Genomic DNA, 20,979 nt, shown 5'->3' with positions numbered 1-20,979 from the left:
TGTCGTAACAGCAAGACAAGCTGCCTCTTTTGTCCCTGCCGTTTGGGAAACGCACAGATACTGCTGCTTGTCACTGCAGCTCTGGGGTTGTTACTATCAATATACCTCCCTTTAAAGGAAAAGAAGACAGAACAAAACCCAACAGCAGCATTTTTTCCCCCAAACTTCACTTTTATTTGTAGTATTTAAGCTAGGCTGTGTAAGTGCTTCATGAAAATCAGGTGTTTAAAATGTATAGTGCTGTATTGTAGTGGAAAGCTTGTTGTTCAGCATACTAATTATTTCTGAGTCACATTATGAAATGTCATGTAATAAATACCTCACCACAACGCAAAGTAAACAGTGAAAAGTCAGGCGTTTTATGATTTTGACATTTTAGTGTATAAACATATGCCTGCGTGTCTTGGGGGGCTATTGGGAATTAGATAATGTTTTTATGAGTTCTAAAAAATTACATTGAATTTCATAATCTGTATCACTCCATTTATATAGTCCATGTTGTGCATTTTATTACAGCTTCAGTGGCTTATATTACAAGTGTCAGCTGCAAAGAAAAATGTACAAAGGCTGGTTTGTGGAATGGGGGGGACGACATGATAAAACCTTACAGCGCACACATCAAAGCCCTTGGGACAAGCTGTAATTGCACACCTGGGCCATGCTGGGACAGCAGAATTCACCCTAAACTTTTTTCTTTTCAGGATGGATTACAAACCCCTTGCTGAAGGAGGCTTTCTGGCCAGTGCTTGTCACTAGAGGATAAGTTTGGGGTTTTGTCCAGCCCTGTGCCAAAGACCCGTTAACTCCAGAGTAACTGGGAGGCCTTGAGTGTCAGTGACAAACTGGGAGTGTGTACAGAGGGGAAGGAGGATGGGTTGCTGCCCCAAGTGGGCTTCTTACTAGTCCCATATGGTCTCTGCGAACAATGGGTGGATGTGATTTCATAAAATACTGTGGATAAAATGAGGCCTTTTGTGCTCCTTTGCAAGCTTGTTTGGTGTTACAGAAGTCATGGGTCGTGCTTGAATGGTGGGAAAAGTCTCTACATAGTTATCCAGCACCTTTCTGGAAAGATGCAGATGGTGATGAAGCAGCCACAGCTTCAGAAAACCTCAAATTGTTACTGAAAATGAGAGAAAGCCATGGCTGCTGTTGGGTGATAGTGACAGTAGGTGTCCAGCAGTCAGGCATCTCACTTGCACGATCTGGATGGTAGGGTTAGCCTGTCCCTTTCTGACATGAAGCTGGTGTTAGCAGACTCCTGGAGACTTGGCAGCGTGTTGGAGCTGCCAGTCCGCTCACACAGATACCCCCAGTACAGGATGGGGCCCTGAAACTGAGCTGGATCCTGCTTAATCTGAATTTACAGCTGTTGGCACACGCATCTGACACACACTCTCCTTACCGCTTTACCTGTTGGCATTAAAAATTACAAGGAGTGTGATCTACCAGACATTTTGCTGAAAGTGGTGAGATGATTTACCTCTTCCATATAAGGATATAATTTTCTTAATTTCAGAAACCGCCCCATAGTGTTCAGGCTATTTAACCATAAATCTGGTTTAATTTTTCTGTGAGATTTTATGCTTGTTTATGCATCTCAAGGTCTTGCAGAATGATGATTTTCCTGAACTAAAGCTTCATGGAGAGTGAAATTTTGTTAATGAAACAAAAGTGAAATAATTATTTTTACCATTCCAGGGGCATGGCTACTCTGACTTCCTTTTCCTTTCATGTTTCAAGTCCGTGCAAGAAATGTACCAACAGCTGGTTCTAAGAGAGGTAGGAGGCTTTCACTCATCTTTAAGACTCCATATTGTCTGATTTCTCATTAATTTCTGATTTGTCTATAAATAAAAACAGCTATTAAGAATGCCTCTGGCTATTATATCTAAGAATAAGTGTTTGAGATACATGAGAGATGCTCAGGGAATTGATAAATCTTCAGGAGAAAAAAATGTCCTGAGATCGATTTCATGATTCAGTAGTGAAGTCTTCATATCATATAAAATGTAATGTGATTATCCATGGCTCTAATAAAATCTTGATTTTTCCACCAACCTTTCATCTATAAAAATCAAATTTATCCAGCATTAGTCTGCATTTTGAAAGGGATAGGGGTTTTTTGAAATAGATATGATAGTAATCCTTTATGGTACATTAATATAGGAGAATAATAATTTGTTGCATTTTCTTCACACAGAAACAATCGGCTGGGAGATGTGCATAATAATTGTCTTTGTCCTTCATTGTCACAGGCCATTAGATAATGAATTTAAGCCATACTTGGCTCTTGCTCCAATAAGAAAACTACATTAGAGATCTTGTAGCCTTGTCATTATATAAAGCCTTTCAGTGGGTTTTATTTTAGTCTCACTGAGGTGATGCTGCCATGGACTGAGGATTTTGTGGTAAGCAGTGAAGTTTTGTACATCTGTACATCATATGTACTACGTCTGATGTAGTGGGTTGAGCAAGCTTGAAGTGCATCTACAGTTACTAACATTGCCAGATGCCAGAGCCTCTTTGTTTGGTTCTTTATAATTTAGCCAGACTTTAAAGGCCTACTTTTGTGACTGTTTCATGTTCATTTTTTGGGTGGCAAGATTTGTTAAACTCGGTTCAGCTATTCTAGGATTCACACTAGGGAAAATAGGTAGTTTGGGCAATGCTTTAAACAAGCAATTGGAGCACATAACTGTAAGTTGAGCGGTTTTACCACCTTTGCAGTTTGCCCTCTCAACTAGAAGGCTAGCAAAAGAAAATCCTATGATGGAAGAAGTGTTCTTCTTCTGTCCTGAGAAAATCCACTCACAATCTGGCTATTTGGAGAAAAAGGTTGTATGCAAATGCATAGCAGAATTTGTCCAGCAATTGTTCCTCCCTCAACAAAATGATTTTAGCCTACTGGAAAGGGAACCGCATTAGAAATCACAAAATCTTGAGTGCAAGTCTTTTCTTTCCTATTGACTGTAGTGTATCTTGGTCCATCACAAAGCACCTGAGGATTTTAATCCTACTTTTAAAGGTGGGTAAGATTGTAAGCAGAGAGAACCAAGAGTCTACATAAGCTAACCTTTGGTAGAGGTGGAAATGGATGCCACATCCAGACCTTTAATCAAACTGCTTCTCTACATGTGTCATTAGTCTGCTTGGCTCGGACCCCAGTGCTCCTTCCACAGATCAGAAGGACATGGAAGGCCTCTTCCTGCAGCTCCATTTTCCCTCAGCTGTCCTAAGCCAGCTTTTAGGAGCTGTTGCTGTTCTAGGCCAGCTCTTAGCTGTTGCTCCTGCACTGGGTAACTGCATCTGCAGGACTCCAGGCACTGCAGAGCGGAGCTTCTGAGCCACAGCACAGAGAAGCAGCGGGATTGCTCTGTGGGGTGCCAGCTGCTGCAGCCTCAAAAGAGGCACTTCTGCTGTCCAGCCACTCTGGACCACGCTGGTCCCCTAGCTATGCTATCCTTCCCCCCATCTGTGTCACAGCTGAGAAATGACACACCATTCCTACTGCTTCATGGGTTTTGACTGCTTCCAGGAAAGACACAGCCCACTAGTTCAGTTGGGCTGCTGCTACCTTTGGACTGTCAGAATGGTGTGCAGAACAGCAGGAGCCAGAGAAAAAAAATCTGTACTTCTGTCATTTGTGTTTGACATCTTACTGGTATCAGAAAAAGGACCTGAAATTTCTAGGGTTTACTTTGTATCTGAGCTTTTTACTTATGGGTGTCTTAAATTTGGGAGAAGAATGGATGGTGAGTGTGTGATACACATCTGCTACCTGCAGAGATGCTCAGGAAAGCAGTTGCGGCATAATTCTGTGTCTGTTCAGGGATTATTGTTTCTGCACAAGCTGCAGCATCACAACATTCAAAGGATGGCTGTGGTGAAACAGTGTTCAAGTTTTGTTGGGTCATGTCGAGAGAGATGGCACCAGACAGCCCAGGCTATTTCATCTGCAAAGTGGTGTGAGATATGAGCTGGGACTGCCACTCCTCTTAAGAGGCAACATGTACTCCCTTACCTCTTTTCATCTCCATAACCAGAGTCTGAGGTTTCCATGGCCTGTGGACACCCATTTTGTCATCTGCCTCTTGGGAAAATGTTTTAATACATAATGCAGGAAGTGTTCTGAGTGCTTCATCCAAAAATGTGATGCCTCAGTGCAAAATGAGCATTGTTTGCAGCAGAATATGTGGCTAGAAAACTTTGATGCTCTGAGGCGTGCAGAGGGCAGGTGCCAGATAGCAGTGATCACCCATTTTTCTAAACCGGCAACACTTACAGCCCTGTTGACAGAGTTTGATTCTCGCTAGAAGTAAATTCAATATGCATGAAAGGGCTCTTGTTCTTCTTCAGTGGAGAGCATAAAGAAAGACTGTCAGACAAACTAATCTCTCTCTGATAGTTTTCTTTTCAACATCATTGAACTGTCATTTCTCCTGGGCTTTGCCAGAATGTTTGATGTATCCGTTGTTTCCCCAAACAGACAGATATTGCTAGCTTGGATGATACAGGAATTTTTGCCAGGAAGGGAGAGGCTGAGATGCCTTTACCAGCCTTTTGCTGTTGCTGTGTAGGTCCTTTGCTGAGCTCCAGAACTCTGGTTAGAGAGGAAAGGAGGGTATCCTGGTGACTGATCAGGTTGCATCTTTGAGTGCAGCCATGGAATTGTTCCTAGCACTTGCCCTGGGCTGGGACCACATTTGCTGAGGACTTGGGATTCTGCTTTTTCTGAAGATAAACCCATTTATGCCCCCAGATCTTTCATTTCAAAACCAGTGATTCAAGATGGCCCTAGGCACCACTCTGTCACCTAGCTGCAGTCAGAAAGTAGCTCAAACTAGAGGTTTCCTCTTTTTTTGATTGTCCCTCTGCAGAGTTGGCAAAGCATTCACTCCTTCTAGGAATGTATGAAGAGTCAGTAAGATTCCTAAAACTATTCAGACATAAAAATCTGTATGTCTCTTCCCAAGGCTGTGGATGAAAGATATCCTTCTCCTTCAGCTGGTGACTCACTGAGGAGTCTGCCATAGGGATACATGGTCAGTAAGTCTGCATGTCCTCCACAAGCTCTTGCAGAAGAATTTAGCAAAAATGAGATTCTGAAGTGAGGCAAACTGAGGAGCCCAAACACCACCATGATCTGGCAAAAAGAGTGCTACATACTATTTGTAGTGAGCACTAACATTTTTTTTTTTCTAACTGTGCTTCAACCATCCACTTCCTAAGTTATCCTGGATATCAATACCATTGAAGAATTTAGGTTATTATCTTAGGTGTTTAATGTAACTATTTTTTCCCTTGGAAAAAGTGTTTCTGGGGTCCTCAGGGCAGCTGGTGAGTCTGTACAGATCTGGAAGGGGATGAAGAATGGTGGTCCAAGTCTGTAGCTTGGGGCTCTCTGTGTAAGTGAAAGCATCACATGAATTAGTCAACATTTGCATATTTTTTTCCTAGTGTGGAGCTGCCAACAGTAAATAATAGGCAGGGTTTGGGGCTGTAAGAAATGCTGGATTATTTGTTAGAAGTGTTTAATGATTGATCACGAGATGGATTTCAGCCCACACCCCTACCAGAGCATATGCACCAGAATGTTCTCTCTTTGCTGTCATACCAGGACCACCTGCAAGAGGTACCTTTTCTGTGAGGCATGATGCATATTCCATGGAGGACCTAGTAAGCAAACTCCTACCCTTTTGTATGGATGAAGTGAAACATAGTGTTGCTGAATGCAGAATTTTGGAAGCTATCTGTCCCCATGTTTTCTGACAGTGTCACTTTAATATATGTAGTTTAAAAAGTATACAGGACGATTAGTGATAACTTAAGGTAGGATACTAATTTAAAAATAACTTGCAATGCCATTTAAATCCATGTGGATTAGTCTGGACAAATTGAAGAACAGTTTCTGAGTCTGGAATTACCTAATTTGGCTGTGATTATTTTTTTTTTTCATTTCCAGATTAACTGGAGATATTTATCTGAACCAGGTGGCTGCTGAGATTTTAAAAGTTGGAGCAGGAAAGCTGCTGAGATTTTAAAAGTTGGAGCAGGAAACTTTGCAGTCAGTTTTCCAACACAATTAATTGCTTGTCCTTTCAAAACTGAATCTCTCCACACCATCTCACACCTGCTCAACGTCTGAAAATGCTTGTCCACTTGCATGTCTTGCATACATGAACAGGTCTGTGGGGCTCATTTTCATTAGTTGTAACTTTGGTAATTACAAATCTTCTGCAGGATGAAGGCCACACCACATATACATATTCCTGCTCCATGCTTTGAGATTCTTTCCATCAAGCACTAATGTCCTATTGTATGATGTTTGGGATTCAGGTGGTACAAGTTGTTAGATACAAATTTCCTCTTAACCTGCAAGGAGCAGCAGTTTGCATAATAGATTGCCTTATCACATCTGCAAGGTAACTGCCTCTAGACAGGCTTCCAAGAAGGTTTCAGATTTGATCTATGATGGCCTTTGCATTGCTAATGTCTGTACTTCAAGGAAGCATATCTCTGTTGCTGATGTACTGTGTGGATGACTGATGGTGTAGTTCCAAAGTTAACTGGGCGTTCTCTTTAAAGGTAACGTATGATATTATACTTGGGCAAAGAGGAATTTCCTGCATAATCTTTAGATACAAGTGTATTACATTTTATTATTTCTCTGGAATCTATGCAGAGTTACAGAAATACAGTTAAAGGGCTTTAAACTTCTCCAGTTCAGTATTCTGATTGCTTGTCCAGCTACTCATTTTCTAATAAACAGGATCTCAGTAGAAAAAATGCATGGGCTGTAGAACCTTCACTCAACCTTTCCACCTCTGAATCTGCAGTTTCCTTAGATGTCACCATGGAGCATCTACAGGTGGTTAATCAGAGATTTGACATATCCAGCATCATGCAGGACAGGTGTGTGTATGGGAGCTAGGATAAGAGCTCCATATTTTATTTCATATTATTTTCTTCCATAGCTCTTAAAAAAGGATTTCTCTGTTCTTAACTGCTGTCTGTGGAGGAGGAGTCTTGCTTTCTCACTTGCGCTGCCATACCCTTATGAGATGCTTTTTCCAAATCTTAGCCATAGGTTGCCCCCTGTCTTTATCCTGTCTAAAGTTTGGCCCTTTCGCTTCCAGCTGTCTCAGTAGAGTGTCTGTGTAACAAGCAATTAGGTGTTGGTGTAACATTCCATAAGTTGTCTGCGTAACAAGCAATTAGGTTATGAAAAATGTATATATGAAAAAAGAAGGCCATGTTTAAAGTTGAAAAAAACTGTTACTTGTGAGAAGAGACTGACACACACCTCACTACACCCTCCTTTCAGGGAGTTGTAGAGGGCGATGAGGTCTCCCCTCAGCCTCCTCTTCTCCAGACTAAACCCCCCCAGTTCCCTCAGCCGCTCCCCATCAGACCTGTGCTCCAGACCCTGCACCAGCTTTGTTGCTCATTTTTGGACGCACTCCAGCACCTCAACGTCCATCTTGTAGTGAGGGGCCCAAAACTGAACACAGTATTCAAGGTGTGGCCTCACCAGTGCTGAATATAGGCAGATGACCACCTCCCTTGTCCTGCTGGCCATACTATGTGCTGTTTATTTTAAAAAGAGAGGGACAAGGACATTCTTCACCTCATTAATGCTGCAGGATGTCCTATACAAGCATAATTACACTTTGCAAAAAGGCTAGGGAGACCACAGAGGAAGTGTATTGAAGAACTGGAAAAGGTACTGGAGGCACGAAGCATGCTAAACGATCGAAAGTTGCTATTTATGGACACAGTAAAGGCTGCTTTTTTTTTTTTTTTTTTTTAAGAAGAGAGAAACTGGGGCCACTAAGAGATGTTTGCAGTTCTCAAGGATACCAAAAGATTAAATGACAAAACACTTTCAGACCATTGCAAGCTGACCGACAGGAGAGTTGATAATAAACTTGGAGAAAGCAGTGCTAATCCAGAGTTTTATGACACAGAATAGGGAAATGCTGTCTGTAGCATGTGGGTCTCCACCATCAATACTCTGTGTTTTGTCTCACCTCCATAGGCTGAACTGCATTGCAGCATCTGCATTTCAGGAATGTGACTCCTGTCCCTGACCTTGTCTGCAGATAAATGCAACATGCCCCTTACTGCTGAATGGTTTGTGAAGAATTTCAGCCAGACAAGAGAGGGGAGATAAAGGAAAGACAGGTGAGGACGTTTTTCATCTGCTTTTTTTGAACCAGCCTGCTTGACTTTGCCTACAAGACAGTGAGGTTAAGAGGGGCAGGGCGGGGAATAGCTAGTGAGATGGCCCAATGAAGCTGGTCACAGGCAAGCAAAGGGACTGTGACATGAGGCTGCCACCCAGGGAACAGGCTTGTTGGGTACCTCTTCTGGCACAGAGCCTGGAGGGGAGGTACTTGCTGCCTGCCTGAAGCACAGCAGGGTCTCGCCACAGACATGTGCACAGCCACAGCAGGAGAAGAATAAAGAATCCTTAAAAAAAGAGGTGCTGGTGAGTTAACCCAGCCCCTGCCTCTGCAGATTACCCTTGGCAGCAGAGCTCTCGGGGGGGCAGGCTCTGGATTAGGAGTGTAACAGGGTGGGTGCCTGTACCCAGCTCAGTGCCGTGGGCTGGGGCCCGGCCTGGGCAGGGAACGCAGTGCAGGTGAGCTGCTCAGCAAGTAAGTACTGGGCTGGCCTGCCCGCCTCGGCCCATGCCAGTGTTAACAAAACTCCAGCCCACCAGAGCGCATCCTAAAATCTTCTTCTGCTGGTAAGGCAAGAACAAATTGTGATGTTTTTATGCCCAGTGCCTTAAGCACAGCTGGGAGTATTGCTGAAATTACATGGGTTTTTTACAGGCTATGACAGTAACTGGGCTATCAAATTCTACAGTGTAGGAATAGCCTTTTCTCAGCTGCCAGCCTCAAAGTCAAGCTTTCATTGCACGAATAATTCCACTATTCCCTCCCCCTAGTTGTTGTCAATATCTAACATAGGAAACATTCATAACATCTTTCCCTCCAATGGCTGTTGGATATCATCAGATCGTGAGAAAAGACACCCGAGTGGAATTTTTCCAGCAACAAACAAAAAGCAAAAGAAAGGAGGTTTTAAAAAAATATTTTGTTGCTGCATACATTTTTATGATTTATTATGCATATATATTTTTTTAATTCTGTTGGGCTGTGAAGAAAGAAAGCAAAAGAGCAGATGAGCATGCAGCCATAGAACTTGGTGAGCATTACTTGTTCCAGAACTAAATTTTATGGCATCACGCATCAGTTAGTGATGTGTATGGGAGAGCAGGAGGATGGTACTTTAGGCAGCTAACTGAGGTCAGTGCAATTTTCCACTACCTTCATTAACATGGTGTCAAACTTTTGATGGCATCTAGAAATACAAGAAAGTTTAAAATGCACTAGGTGAGGGTAACCTCATGTGCACAGCCCATTGCCTCAAAAAGCTGAATGCTCTCGCAAATTTGACATAATCGAATTATGTTGATTTCCTCAGTGACATTTCTGCACGCTTATATACAGAAGGACAGGGAAACTGAGATCTATAATGATAGCTATTTCTAGCAAAGGTCATTTCTTTATTGGTGAACAACCTGTCCTTAGTCATGCTGATGACGAGGTGTTGAAGGATAAGGGAGAGGCTGTATAGCTTTAAATCTTAACAGGGAACAACATAAATAGAGCATATATCATCTTTCTACTTGGACCAGGAGGCTTGCAATCCACCACCATCAGGCCAAAGCCAGGGAGCAGGAGTCAAAATCCAGGAAAAAATAATCAGGATCTCTGTGGAGATTGTGAGGGAGGCTGGATATTTCAGTGTCACCATAGCAGAGGAGAAAGGGCAGCCACAGAGCATAAGCATGTATTTTTGGATAGTAAGGGTGTCCTTGGTGGAACCAGCTGCTTATTAAGAACCAGGTCAGGTTGCTCTGGGGACTCCCTGGTCGGCTCCGCCAATTTCCCAATCTGAGCAGCTCACAACATCCTGATCTGTGCCATTTCCAGAACAACACAGATGAGGGCATGCTCAAATATACACACTTCCTCAGCCGTCCTCCTTAGGCAAGGAAGGCAGCAGTTTTGACAGGAATATAGTTTAAATAAATTGTATCTTTGTGGTTTAATCCCAGCCAGCAGCTAAATGCCACACAGCCGCTCACTCACTCCCCCCGGGGTGGAATGGGGGAGAGAATCAGAAGAGTAAAAGTGAGAAAACTTGTGGGTTAAGATAAAGACAGTTTAATAAGTAAAGTAAAAGCTGTGTACACAAGCAAAGCAAAACAAGGAATTCATTCCCCACTTCCCATGGGCAGGCAGGTGCTCAGCCATCCCCAGGAAAGCATGGCTCCATCACACGTAACGGTGACTTGGGAAGACAAATCCCACAACTCTGAACGTCCCCTCTTACTCCTTCTTTACTCCACATTTATATGCTGAGGATGATGTCATGTGGTCTGGGATATCCCGGGGGTCAGTTGGGGTCAGCTGTCCCAGCTGTGTCCCCTCCCAGCTCCTTGTGCACCCTCAGCCCTCTCACTGGTGGGATGGGTGAGAAGCCGAAAGAAAGGCCTTGGCTCTGTGCAAGCACTGTCCTGTGTTAGCAACACTGTTTTCAGCACAAATTAAAAATATAACCCCATAGTAGCTACTATGAAGAAAATTAACTTTATCCCAGCCAAAACTAGCACAGATTATATGTCTTTAAATAATAAAAGAGCATCTGCCTGTTCATCACATGACTATTTTTCCTGCTTGCAGAAGAGAAGGTCTTTGACACCGTACATAAAATGATGCATCTTTTTTTTCATAACCAGGAGGACCCTTCTGGCAGTCATGTGAGAGTTGTTCATTCAACTATTGACCTTAAGAGTGAGTACTGGGCACTTTGGTGTAACTAGCTGTGCTTGTTTTCACCATCAAGCTCATAATAGTGGATAAAGTAAAAATGTGACTGTTTCCTTAGATTTTGTTTCAGATCCTGAACCACGCTCTGTGGCTGAGCTATGGTTTCTGCTGGATCACTGGCACAAATCAGGCTTACGGCCAGCAAGACCAGCCATGAGATCTTTTCAATATGGCAATGAAGTCAATGTGGGGGTTCCTCGCTGATCCGTTAGAGCGCTCTGACCAGGGGAAGGGGTATAGGGATCTTCACCTGTGCCCTTGCTAATCCCTTTTTGACAATTATTGGTTCCTTTGGGCTGCAAGCTGCCAACAGAAGTCACAAGGGCTTTTCAGTTGGTCTGGTCTAGTACTCAGGCCAGTAACCTGAGAACACTGTGGTGGCCTCTAGCTTCTGACCTGCAGCTGAAGATCTTGCCCTTCTTTCCAGAGTAATTGCTCACCCCCTTTGAAATCTCCGAAAGCTTTCCCCAAAATTACAAGAGTTGAGGCTTGCTACTCTTAAAAACAGTAAAATAAACACATAATCTGTAGGATAATTGCCTATGTTACAATTCCCCCCATGCAACAAAGGAAAAAGCAGCCTTATGCTGTGTACTTCTTAGGCCTTGTGTAACTTGAATCCGAGAGCTATGAAGGAATTGGAAAATGTTAATAAATAATGATGTTTGAAACACAAGTCACTGAACAAACCACCAGACCTTATTTTATCCTGTTTATTGCGCAGGACAGAAAACGTCTATCTCAGTTTGAGGAAAATAAAATCTTAGACAAAAATATGTCTTAGGAATTAGCCTGAATGCTGCATGGTATTCAGAAGATAAATCAGAGAAGCTTACAGATTAACTGTTGGTAATATATAAAGAATAATGACAACTTTTGAAATAAAATCAGTACAATTGACTACTTAACATTTCCCTGGTAGGAGAAACCAAGGATCTCCTCAGGGCCACTGGAATTTTAAATTGCTTTGTTTGATCCACTTTACAGCTGCCAGATTTCCATCTGGTATTTTCCAAGTCAGAACCAAGCATATGTGTGCTCCAGACTGCGTGCTCTCAGTCTGATGTGTTCTGGAAATCCTGGCCTCATTTCCCAAATCCTAAGCAGGTGATCTGCACTTAAAAAACCACTAATGTCTCCCTCAAGTGTGTTGGAATTATCTGTGTGTGCAGACCAGCTGCAAAACCGGGACAGAAATCTTAGGCAAATGTGCAAAATCTTCAAACTGTAACTTCAAAAATATTCAGGAAAAAGAAGAACATTTCTGAGAAAATCTGTATGAGTAGTACAACTGTCTTTCACATTCCAATGTAATGTTTTAAGAAGGAAAAGCACTGCCTCTTCCAGGCAGCTCCAAATAGGTAGGAAATGCGTGCCCTCTGGCAGCTTGGGTAAGTAAATCTGTCTTGAGAGAAGGCAAAGGAATGAAGACTAAGACATTATAAGCCAAGGGCTGACCTTCTTAATAGCCCGAATATTCACCCTCTCCAAAATAACTTAGTTCAGCTTAGGCCCACGGCTGTTCCCACAGTCATTCTTTCTCTCCCTCCAGCCACTGAATGCTGGCAGCTTCTGCGATATGCTGGCACAGAGAGGGGCATTTTAGGGAAGAGGAGGAAAAGACTGGGATAAGGAGCTTCCCAGTCCATGGGTCAGGCTTGAACTCCATTTGGTTTGTCACGGGAAAGAACACAGAGGACGAGCACAAAGCCACGCGGCTTCAATTTCACAGCTGCTTGCAGACCTCCACTGCATTATCTTTCTAATTTCCCCAGGCTTCCGCTTGATAGCTGGTTTAGTTTATTTGGCTGTCTGGGAGGTTTCGATTAGCTCCCACAGCATCTTGCACAACCACGTTGTCCTGACTCTGGAATCCACTTGTTGAAAACAGTGCTTTGGGCTCTAAGGTATAAGGAGGGGCTTTGGAAGGTAAGCGGGCAAAGGGCTGCGTGGCATTTTCTCTCTGAACTAGAATAAACAATCGTTTAATTTTAGATTAATGCTGGAACCAAGGGTTTACATCTGGCTCCTGACACCCCCTCAATGGCAGGGAATGGGAGAAGCGTTCAGCCAGCGTGGTTATTCCCCGTCCACCTCCCACAGGGATCACCCCCCTCACTGCTCCCTTCTCTCCTGCAGATAATGTAACATAAAACTGCGCACAACACTCAAAGCCCAGTGTTTGGGTGAAGTTCACTGAGCATATCATCAAGTGAAATCAGCAAAGAAATCTCGCCCGGCCTGCGTTCCTTCCCGTCGCCTTTCCTTTCCGACAACTTCTCCGAGAACTCCAGCGCACCTCCAGGACCAGGGCCTGTGCTGCAGGATTTGGGTCAGGCTCGGCGATGGACCGACACCTCCTCAGGGCCGGCCCCGGCGCCCTTAACGTCCCTCGCGGAGGTTTTCCCTCCCGCCGCTTCTATCCGCCTCCCGCGGCCGCACCCTCCCTTCAGCGCCCCGCGCCCACCTGAAAGCAGGCGTCTGGGACTCCTCCCGCCCCGTCCCTCCACCAGCCCCCCGCGCCGTTCCCTCCGGCCCGGGAACGGCCCTTCCTGGCCGCGCAACCCGCGCCTGCCGCTCCCGAACCCCCTGACAGTGGCGGGTCCCGGGGGCCGCTGGCCTCCGCCACGGGGCCACGCCCCTCCCCTGACAGCCCGCTCCGCGCGCCACGCCCACCTCGCGGCTTTAGGAAGCGCCACCGCCAATCGCCGGCCACTTTCGTGATGACGGGAGGCTGCGCTCACCTATCGAGTTGGCTTCTCCTTACAATAAAACCCGCCTCCTCTTACGCTCTGACCAATCAGACAAAAGATTGTGTTGGGGGCGGGAGAAGGGGCCTGCGAGCTCCGTCTTCCCTCACTACCTCCCTCTCTCCGTTGCGCGAGGATCGCCCCTTCGCCCGCAGGTGACTGACTCGAGGCAAAAGCCAATGGGCCGCGGAGGCTGCGCGGCGGGGCCAATGGCGTGGCGGAGGCGGGCAGCGCAGGGCGGCGGGGGGAGCGGCGGGCCGGGGTGAGGCAAGGCGAGGCGAGGCACGGCGCCGGCAGGAGGGCGATGGTGGTGGCGTGAGGCGCTGCGGGACTCGGGCTGGCTGCCCAGCCGGCGGGGCGAGCGGAGCGGTGAAGAGAAGCGGCGTGTGCCCGGTGCTCGCCATGAGGCTGCAGGAGGACGGGGACAGCCGCAGGGCGCTGCCGGTGGCGGGGCTGCCGCAGTAATGGGCAGCGGCAGCGCTGCCTCTCGCCTGCCGTGTGGTGCCCGCAGCGCCCGCCCGGCGGGGACCGCCCGTGAGGAGCCGGGGGCAGGTGAGTGGCTGCGGCACGGAGGGACCCGCCCGCGCTGCCCCGCGTCTCTTCTCCTCCCGCTCCCCGAGTCGCCTCTCCGCGCCCCCCCCTCCCCCCCCCGCTGCTCCCCGCCCGTGGCGTTTTAATTTTTAAACGCCAGCGGCAGCGGGGGGCGGGGGGGCGGGGAGCGCTGCCCCCCAGGGGCTGGTGAGGCGGAGCGGGGCGCTTCTTGCCCCGGGGCTTCGTGGGGACGGCCTCCTCCAGGGTGACATTCCTGGGCGCCCGGTTGCCGCCTTGCCAGCTTTGATGCCATCCCACTCTGCCTTCTCGCCAGGTGTGGCCACCTTTTGCTTCCCCGTATTCCTACTGAAGAGGCTTTTTCCTCCGCACAGAGCAGAGATGCTGCTTTCCTTTGGATGGAGAAGAGCCGCCTGGGCTTATTATCTCCCTTTTTACCTCCCTGATGAACGCTTCTCCGTTCGGGATGGAGGGGCATTTCCATTTCAGTATGATGCAGCGAGGAAGATGGGGAATCCTGGGCAGCTAGGGGTCAGGAAATACCCCTTCCTCTTTCATCCTTCTCCTCACCCTGGCGCAGGCATTTAAGTAGTAACACTGCCTTGCCGTTTTCTTGGCTGTTCCTTCTCCTTGGGAAGAGAAATGGGAGCGGGAGGTGTGTGTTTGTGAGAGGAAACAACTGTTACACCTTTTGTCATCAAGACAAAGAACTTGTCTTCATCACCCTGTGTCCCTCCCTCTGGGCGCATATTGGCGACACCTCAGCCACTTTGCATTGCTTCCCGGAGATGCTTCATAAGGATTCGGTGTGGCCCTGACCTGCCCTTTTTTGTTGTTGTTGCCAATTATGATGGTGCTGATAAAAGGACATGTTGATATGTTTCCAAACAGACTCGTGGTTTGCATTCCTGAAATTGCTGCAGCATTCTTATTTATTTAATTGGAGGGGGGGGATGACAACAGGAAGGGGGTATGTTTTTGTGGTTTATTGTAGTCGTTTGAAAGGTACGAGATCACGTGCAATTGCAGCACCGTAGTACGGAGTGTATTAACCAGTGCTTTTGCTTCCTCTTATTTGTCTTCCAGTCCTGCAGTCTCCACATCATCTACTGTGTGAGGAATAATGATTCCATGAGAGAACTTCCTTTCAGTTACCTGTCTGCTCCTACTGCGTGCTGCTCCTGGCCAGTGATGAGCCATTCAGCTAGACTGGGATTTACCATGAAGAAGGGGGAGGCAGAACATGAACTGTAGACATCCCATCAAGTTCCTTGCGTGCTGTTTTTACTGTGTCTGTATATAAGTCTAGCATCGAACACACACACTCTTAAGCCTACATTGGTATTCACAGAGTTGCTACTGTGTAAGAGGACTGGTATTTCTCACCATCATGGCTTCAGTTTGGAAAAGATTGCAGCGTGTTGGGAAACATGCATCTAAGTTCCAGTTTGTGGCCTCTTACCAGGAGTTGATGGTTGAGTGCACAAAAAAATGGTAAGAAGTAGCTCATGTTGCTGCACAAATGGTGGAGTAAGTTGCTGGTGCTGAAATAGGAAGGATGTTGCTCATTTTGTCTTGTTTAGTGTGCGTGTCTTGGTCGTGCCTCCCCTCGCTTTCTCTTGCCTGTGCATTGCAGAAGCAGCTGTGGGGAGTGCTTGTCTTTCTTGCTGAGTGCTTGCTTTGCTGCATACTTGTCTTGGACCTGTTGGTTTTGTTCTGTACTCTGATTTTCTTAGCGGTTGTTATCATGCAGAGGACAGTGCATTTATTGGCTCAGCATCTGTGACTTAGTGTGTAGTTTTGGTTGTTGGTTTTCTTTTTTTTTTTTTTTTTTTTAAACACCCCCCCCCCCCCCCCCAAAAAATATTTACCAAGAGCTGTTTTCCAGCTCTGCTCTTGGTGCTGAGTGTTATCTGCTGGTACTGTTGGTAGCTAGCTGAGGCATTGGAGATCAGTCCTGAAGATGGTGGTGGTTTAATTTGAGGTGGATACCCATTTTGATTTTGACTTTTTTTACCTGAAGATGTTGTCTCTCATTCTTCTGTTCATTGTTCCTTTCCATCTTTCAATGGAAAGGGGCAAGTGACAGATCCTCAGGAATTGTCTTAAGGTATTTTTTTAGTCAGGCAAGAATTTTGTGCAGTGGGGGTCCTGTTGGATGGTTTTGGAGCTGACTAGACAGCAGTTAACAGTGGTATGGGTCTGGTGCATCTTCCTTTCTGTGCAAAAGGAGCTTAAATAAATCTGCTAGGCAAGACACGAAGCAGCTTTTAAGTATCTGTATAATGGAGATATTTGCCTGACTATTTAAGTGGTGTTTCATGTGTTCAGAGTATTGACGTTACTGACATAATTCCTCACATTAGTGTGTCTGTAGCGTCAGGGGATGAAGAAAGTACTTTCCAGACCTTGTGGACTGAGATGTTCAAATTGCGTTGTAATAAACTGCAGCCTCCTTTCTAATACTTGGCCTTTCTTCTTGTTGGCAAGTTTGGCACTTGCATTGGCTGCTTGCACTGGTTATGAGTAATTGCCTCTACAAATTTAAATTCTATCTCTTGGAGTTGGAAATCTCTGTTAAATATGCTGGAAGGCTGTTTGCTGCTCTGTCTTAAAGGAACACTGTCAGGTTTAAAAAAAAAAAAAATAATTAACAAGTTATCTTCTTGCCTAAAATGTTTTGAAAGATTATTAAGAAACAGAATCGTTTTGGAAGTTGAACTTGCTTTCACAGAATAAACTACAAATAAAAGCATTTCAAAAGTTGAAAGAGACTGTTGTGATTATCTCATGGGATCAACTGCCTAGTTCAGGCCAGTTTTCCACAGTAATTTTGGTGGATCAGGTTTATTTCAGCAGTTGTGTTTATAACTTTTTATGTTTTGTTTGCATAAACTAGCCTGTTTTGGCTTTCATTTTCACTTTGATTCGCTCCTTGCTTGAGAATTTGCAGAATGCTTCAGCACTAAAGTATGAATGCTGCAGGGGAATGTTCAGATTGGATCTGCAGCTAACTTTCTCTTGATTTAAGAAAAAGTCACACACAAAAATTCCCTTGTGAACAATCTTGTTATTTTAGAAACAATTAGTTTATTGTTTAATCATAAACTAGAGTGCCTACCTAGCAAAATGCCTGTGTGTAAGGTAGTGAAACGGCCTTTCAGATATACAACTAATTTTTTTAAAATATATTGTCTTTCTGAACCTTCATTTTACGTTATTGAATTTAAATATATGCAAGATCAGTGCTTGTGTTATGATGAAGCAACAGCATGGTGGTGAAATGTGGATGAATTCTAGGAAAAAGAAAAACTGGGAAAAACATCACTCAGTCATTTGATTGTAGGCTTTTCTATTCTGCTTCCTATTGTTTAAGGAAGCTTAACAAAAATGTTCTTTAAGCATGCAAGCTAAAATACAATATTTCTGTCATAAGTGGAACTCCTAAATGAAACAAAGGGTAAATATATAAATATTTAAGAATCTTCAGCTAAGTCTTTGCTTAACTTTGGAGAAGATACAGTTTTGCATGTGCTGACAGAATCACTGCTTCCTCTGTTTCTAAAGCTTGTCTCTGAGTTTGGCCCATGTGAGAACAAAACAGATGAACTCCATATACTACTCAATATATATTGTTGGTGCTGTAATCTGTAGTTTGCTTGACCAAAATGTAGTAAGCAGTAAGTTATTTTAATGTACTGGTGTTCTAACAATGTGGCGTTTCTAGGGGAAAAAGAATGCTCCATTCATGTTTTAAAATAAATAACAATGCAGTCATAAACATACTTGAACTGAGATGTGTCTGTGAGCCATGAGTGTGTGTGACCAAAACAGACTGGGTGCCTGTCTGCGAGTCTTCTGTTAGGTTTACATTTGTATAGCTCTCCAGAAAATTACTTGTGTTTTAGGCTATTTTTGTAACTAATCATGTGCTGTTTGTAATGTTGGGTGTATTTGTGTTTAGCTTTAATATTTTTGTCTCCTCTGGACTTGTATTGATTTAATTTTTTTTTTTTTAACTTAGCATTCAGAATAGTTCCTGCTCTTTTTTCTGGAGTCATGCTGTCTGAGTGGGAAGCTGCTACCACTCTGGTATTGCTGCTTCACTCTTTAGAAGGATTATCTCTAGGTACAGCAGCGTTTGTCCAGCATCAGCTAAAACTCTGTTTCCTTGCTTTTTCTACACTAAAATTTCTGATTCTTGTCCCTACTAATGATGAAAGACAGCCACTCTCAGATGATTGCTCTTCATTGGTGGTGCATTTGGAAGGGACAGGTTGTGATGGAGTGTCCAGTGTTGTCACTGTTTCATTAGAAAAACCTTATTTTCAGTTACTCACCAGGACTGGGTCACTTATGTGGCATTCTGGCCGTTCCCACTGACCCAGACCTAATTATTGTGGTTGCTCAGTACCTTTGAAAAATTGAGCAGTTGGTTCATTTAGAGCCTTTCATTAAAAATAAATAAATAAGTAGTTTTGGTCTTTAATATGGATTAGTGACTCCTGCTACTGTGAAAACGTCATGCTTTGCATTAATCATATAAGCACTTGGTTTTTTTGAAAGGTGCTTGCTTGGCAGTGCTGGAATGTGTCATCCTCCACTTACTCGTGGAATAAGCTGGGGCAGCACAGGATTTTTCCACCCAGTTGCACCAGAGAGCTGCAGTCCTGGCCTGGAAGGACTATATGGTAGGAGAGAGTTAACTTAGTCCTTATCCTCAGTGCAGAGCCATTGAATAAAAACAGAATTAGTCTCATGAATTTTGCTTCGGCTTCTGCAAAAAAAAAGTTGTAATTTGCTGCTCTGTGCTGTCGGAGCAGACTGTTGCTGTGTGGGATAGGAGTGTGCTGGGCTTGGCTGGCAGGTGTAACACTGTGACTTGCGCAGGGGACCCTGTTCAGTTTGCCTGAGCACTGGTGTCTAGTGCTGGTTAAGATGCCTTTGAGTTTTCTGCCAGTCCCAGCTGCCAGTTTGGAGAAGCCCAGGTCTCCTGTTGATCCTGTGTCAAGCCTGCCAGCTCGGCAGGCATCCCTTGTGTACCTTGGGGCTCCTCAGCTGCTGCAGGCCTCTGTTCATGCGACTGAGTCAAGGCTTGTTTGAGGCACGGGCTCAACAGAGGAGCCTCACAGAAGAAAAATACTCCTTTGGACCAGAGATCAGTTCCAGTACTCAGACCTGAAGCTGTGATAGCTCTTTTATGGAGCTGCTGAAGCATCTAATGCTGAACACATGAGCTCCCTAGGATGGCTTTTATGTGTTCTTATTTTTGTGTGATATCTCTGAAGTTAAGGACTAAACAGAGGCTTCAAGTGTAGTATCGACTGCTTTCCACAGAGAATGGTCTAACTTACAGAGTTGAGGTTGTCAAGTTCCTAATATGTCATTGTCCATTAGATGCTTTTATGAGCAAGAAAGGTGCTTACCTGAATGCTGGTGCTGACTGCTTAAAAATGCTGGAAAAGAGTAGACATAAGGAGGCTTTTCTACAGGATTTGCCATTCAGTGGTTGCTTTAGAGATAAGTAAACATGTTATTTTTTTATGATGTTTGTAATACCTGTTATCTCCTATGTGAACTGATTGGCTTTTAAATCCTGCTTAAAAATACAGCAAGCCATGGTTTTCTAAAAGGGTTAAACTTTTCTTGTATGCTGCTTTAACTGAAGACAGGCTTCATTTCCATGAGGCAAGTTGCCTGTTTTTGTATCAATTAGGTATGGTCTGAAGTAGGTTCTGTATTTTCAAATATACATCTTTCTCTTTTGGAAATGAAGTAATGCTTAATCTTTTCTTCCAAAAAGCTTTAGCCATCTGTTTTTCTCTTCTATTGTAGTTTCGTAACTGGATGCTGCAGGAATTTTAAGATCTGGCATGCATTGTGCATGGGAGAAAAATGAGCTTTTTGAGATTCCACGGTTTACACCAGTCTGCTTGCTTTCTGGTCGCTACTTTCCAGCAAACTCTTCAGTGCTGAAGGCCACCAAAAGAACTGGAGTTAACTCCCTGTAGAAGTCCTTGGGAGTTGCCTGTAGAGGGTCAGGCTGTCAATTTGCTCTGTTCATTCCCTTGCTTTGCATGGTTGTTAAGAAGGGATTTTGTGAGCACCTAAGCGATTTTAATTATTAAGGATGATCACATTGAAACTTGTGACAGAAAGATATACAGTTACAGGTCGATTCAGAATCTCTTTGAGTTAGTTTTGCTGTGAATCATGCTTTTTGTTGTGGCCTTGCTCTTCCGAGTTTTTGATTGCATTTGCGTGTTAGCCATGTAGGTATAACATGGAAAGTATAGCTTGTGCAAGGGAAGCATCATGGTTTTTAGCTTCTTTTCTCCTTCTCAATTAAATTATACTCTGTCCTCACACTGAGATCTCTGCCACACTAAATAATTCCCATCTGTAAATACACTTCAGCATTTTCTTCTCTGTTCATTTTCAGTTTTGATTGAGGATTTTGAGGGTTTAAATTGTGTGTCAAACTTACTTTTCCCAAATAATCACTGCCAGCTGCCTTACAGTCTTGTCCCTTTCTTCCTGCAGTCAATTAAAACACACTGTCCACACACAAAAGCACCTCTCCTCTGCCACCTTGCATCTCTCTTCTCTTTGTATCCAAAATAAAATCCTTGATTTCAGAAATGTAGATCTGCTCCTTTGGGTTCTCTGCTTGACTTCTGTCAGGAGGTTGACTACCAATCCTGACTGCTTAACACCAGCTGCTTTCCTTCCCTACCTTACCAAGCTAGCCTCCTGGCCCCTTTTATTGC

General features: G+C 44.5%; 1 protein-coding gene across 7 annotated transcripts in view; it reads left to right on the top strand.

The window, feature by feature from the left end:
• The first annotated feature begins 13,931 nt into the window (after positions 1-13,931).
• The window catches only part of EHBP1 (EH domain binding protein 1), a 226,264-nt gene continuing 219,216 nt past the window's right edge, over positions 13,932-20,979 (top strand). For all 7 annotated transcript variants that reach the window (XM_074925462.1, XM_074925197.1, XM_074925116.1 and 4 more), the window contains exons 1-2: positions 13,932-14,212; positions 15,296-15,703. In XM_074925462.1, the coding sequence (XP_074781563.1) occupies positions 15,600-15,703 (104 nt within the window). In that variant the 5' untranslated portion in view covers positions 13,932-14,212; positions 15,296-15,599. The remainder of the gene's footprint in view (positions 14,213-15,295; positions 15,704-20,979) is intronic.

The sequence above is a fragment of the Athene noctua genome, chromosome 1 (assembly GCF_965140245.1).
Source record: "Athene noctua chromosome 1, bAthNoc1.hap1.1, whole genome shotgun sequence".
In the NCBI taxonomy this organism is placed as follows: Eukaryota; Metazoa; Chordata; class Aves; order Strigiformes; family Strigidae; genus Athene; species Athene noctua.
Note: the sequence above shows the minus strand (reverse complement) of the source record. Positions and strands in the feature narration are given on the sequence as shown.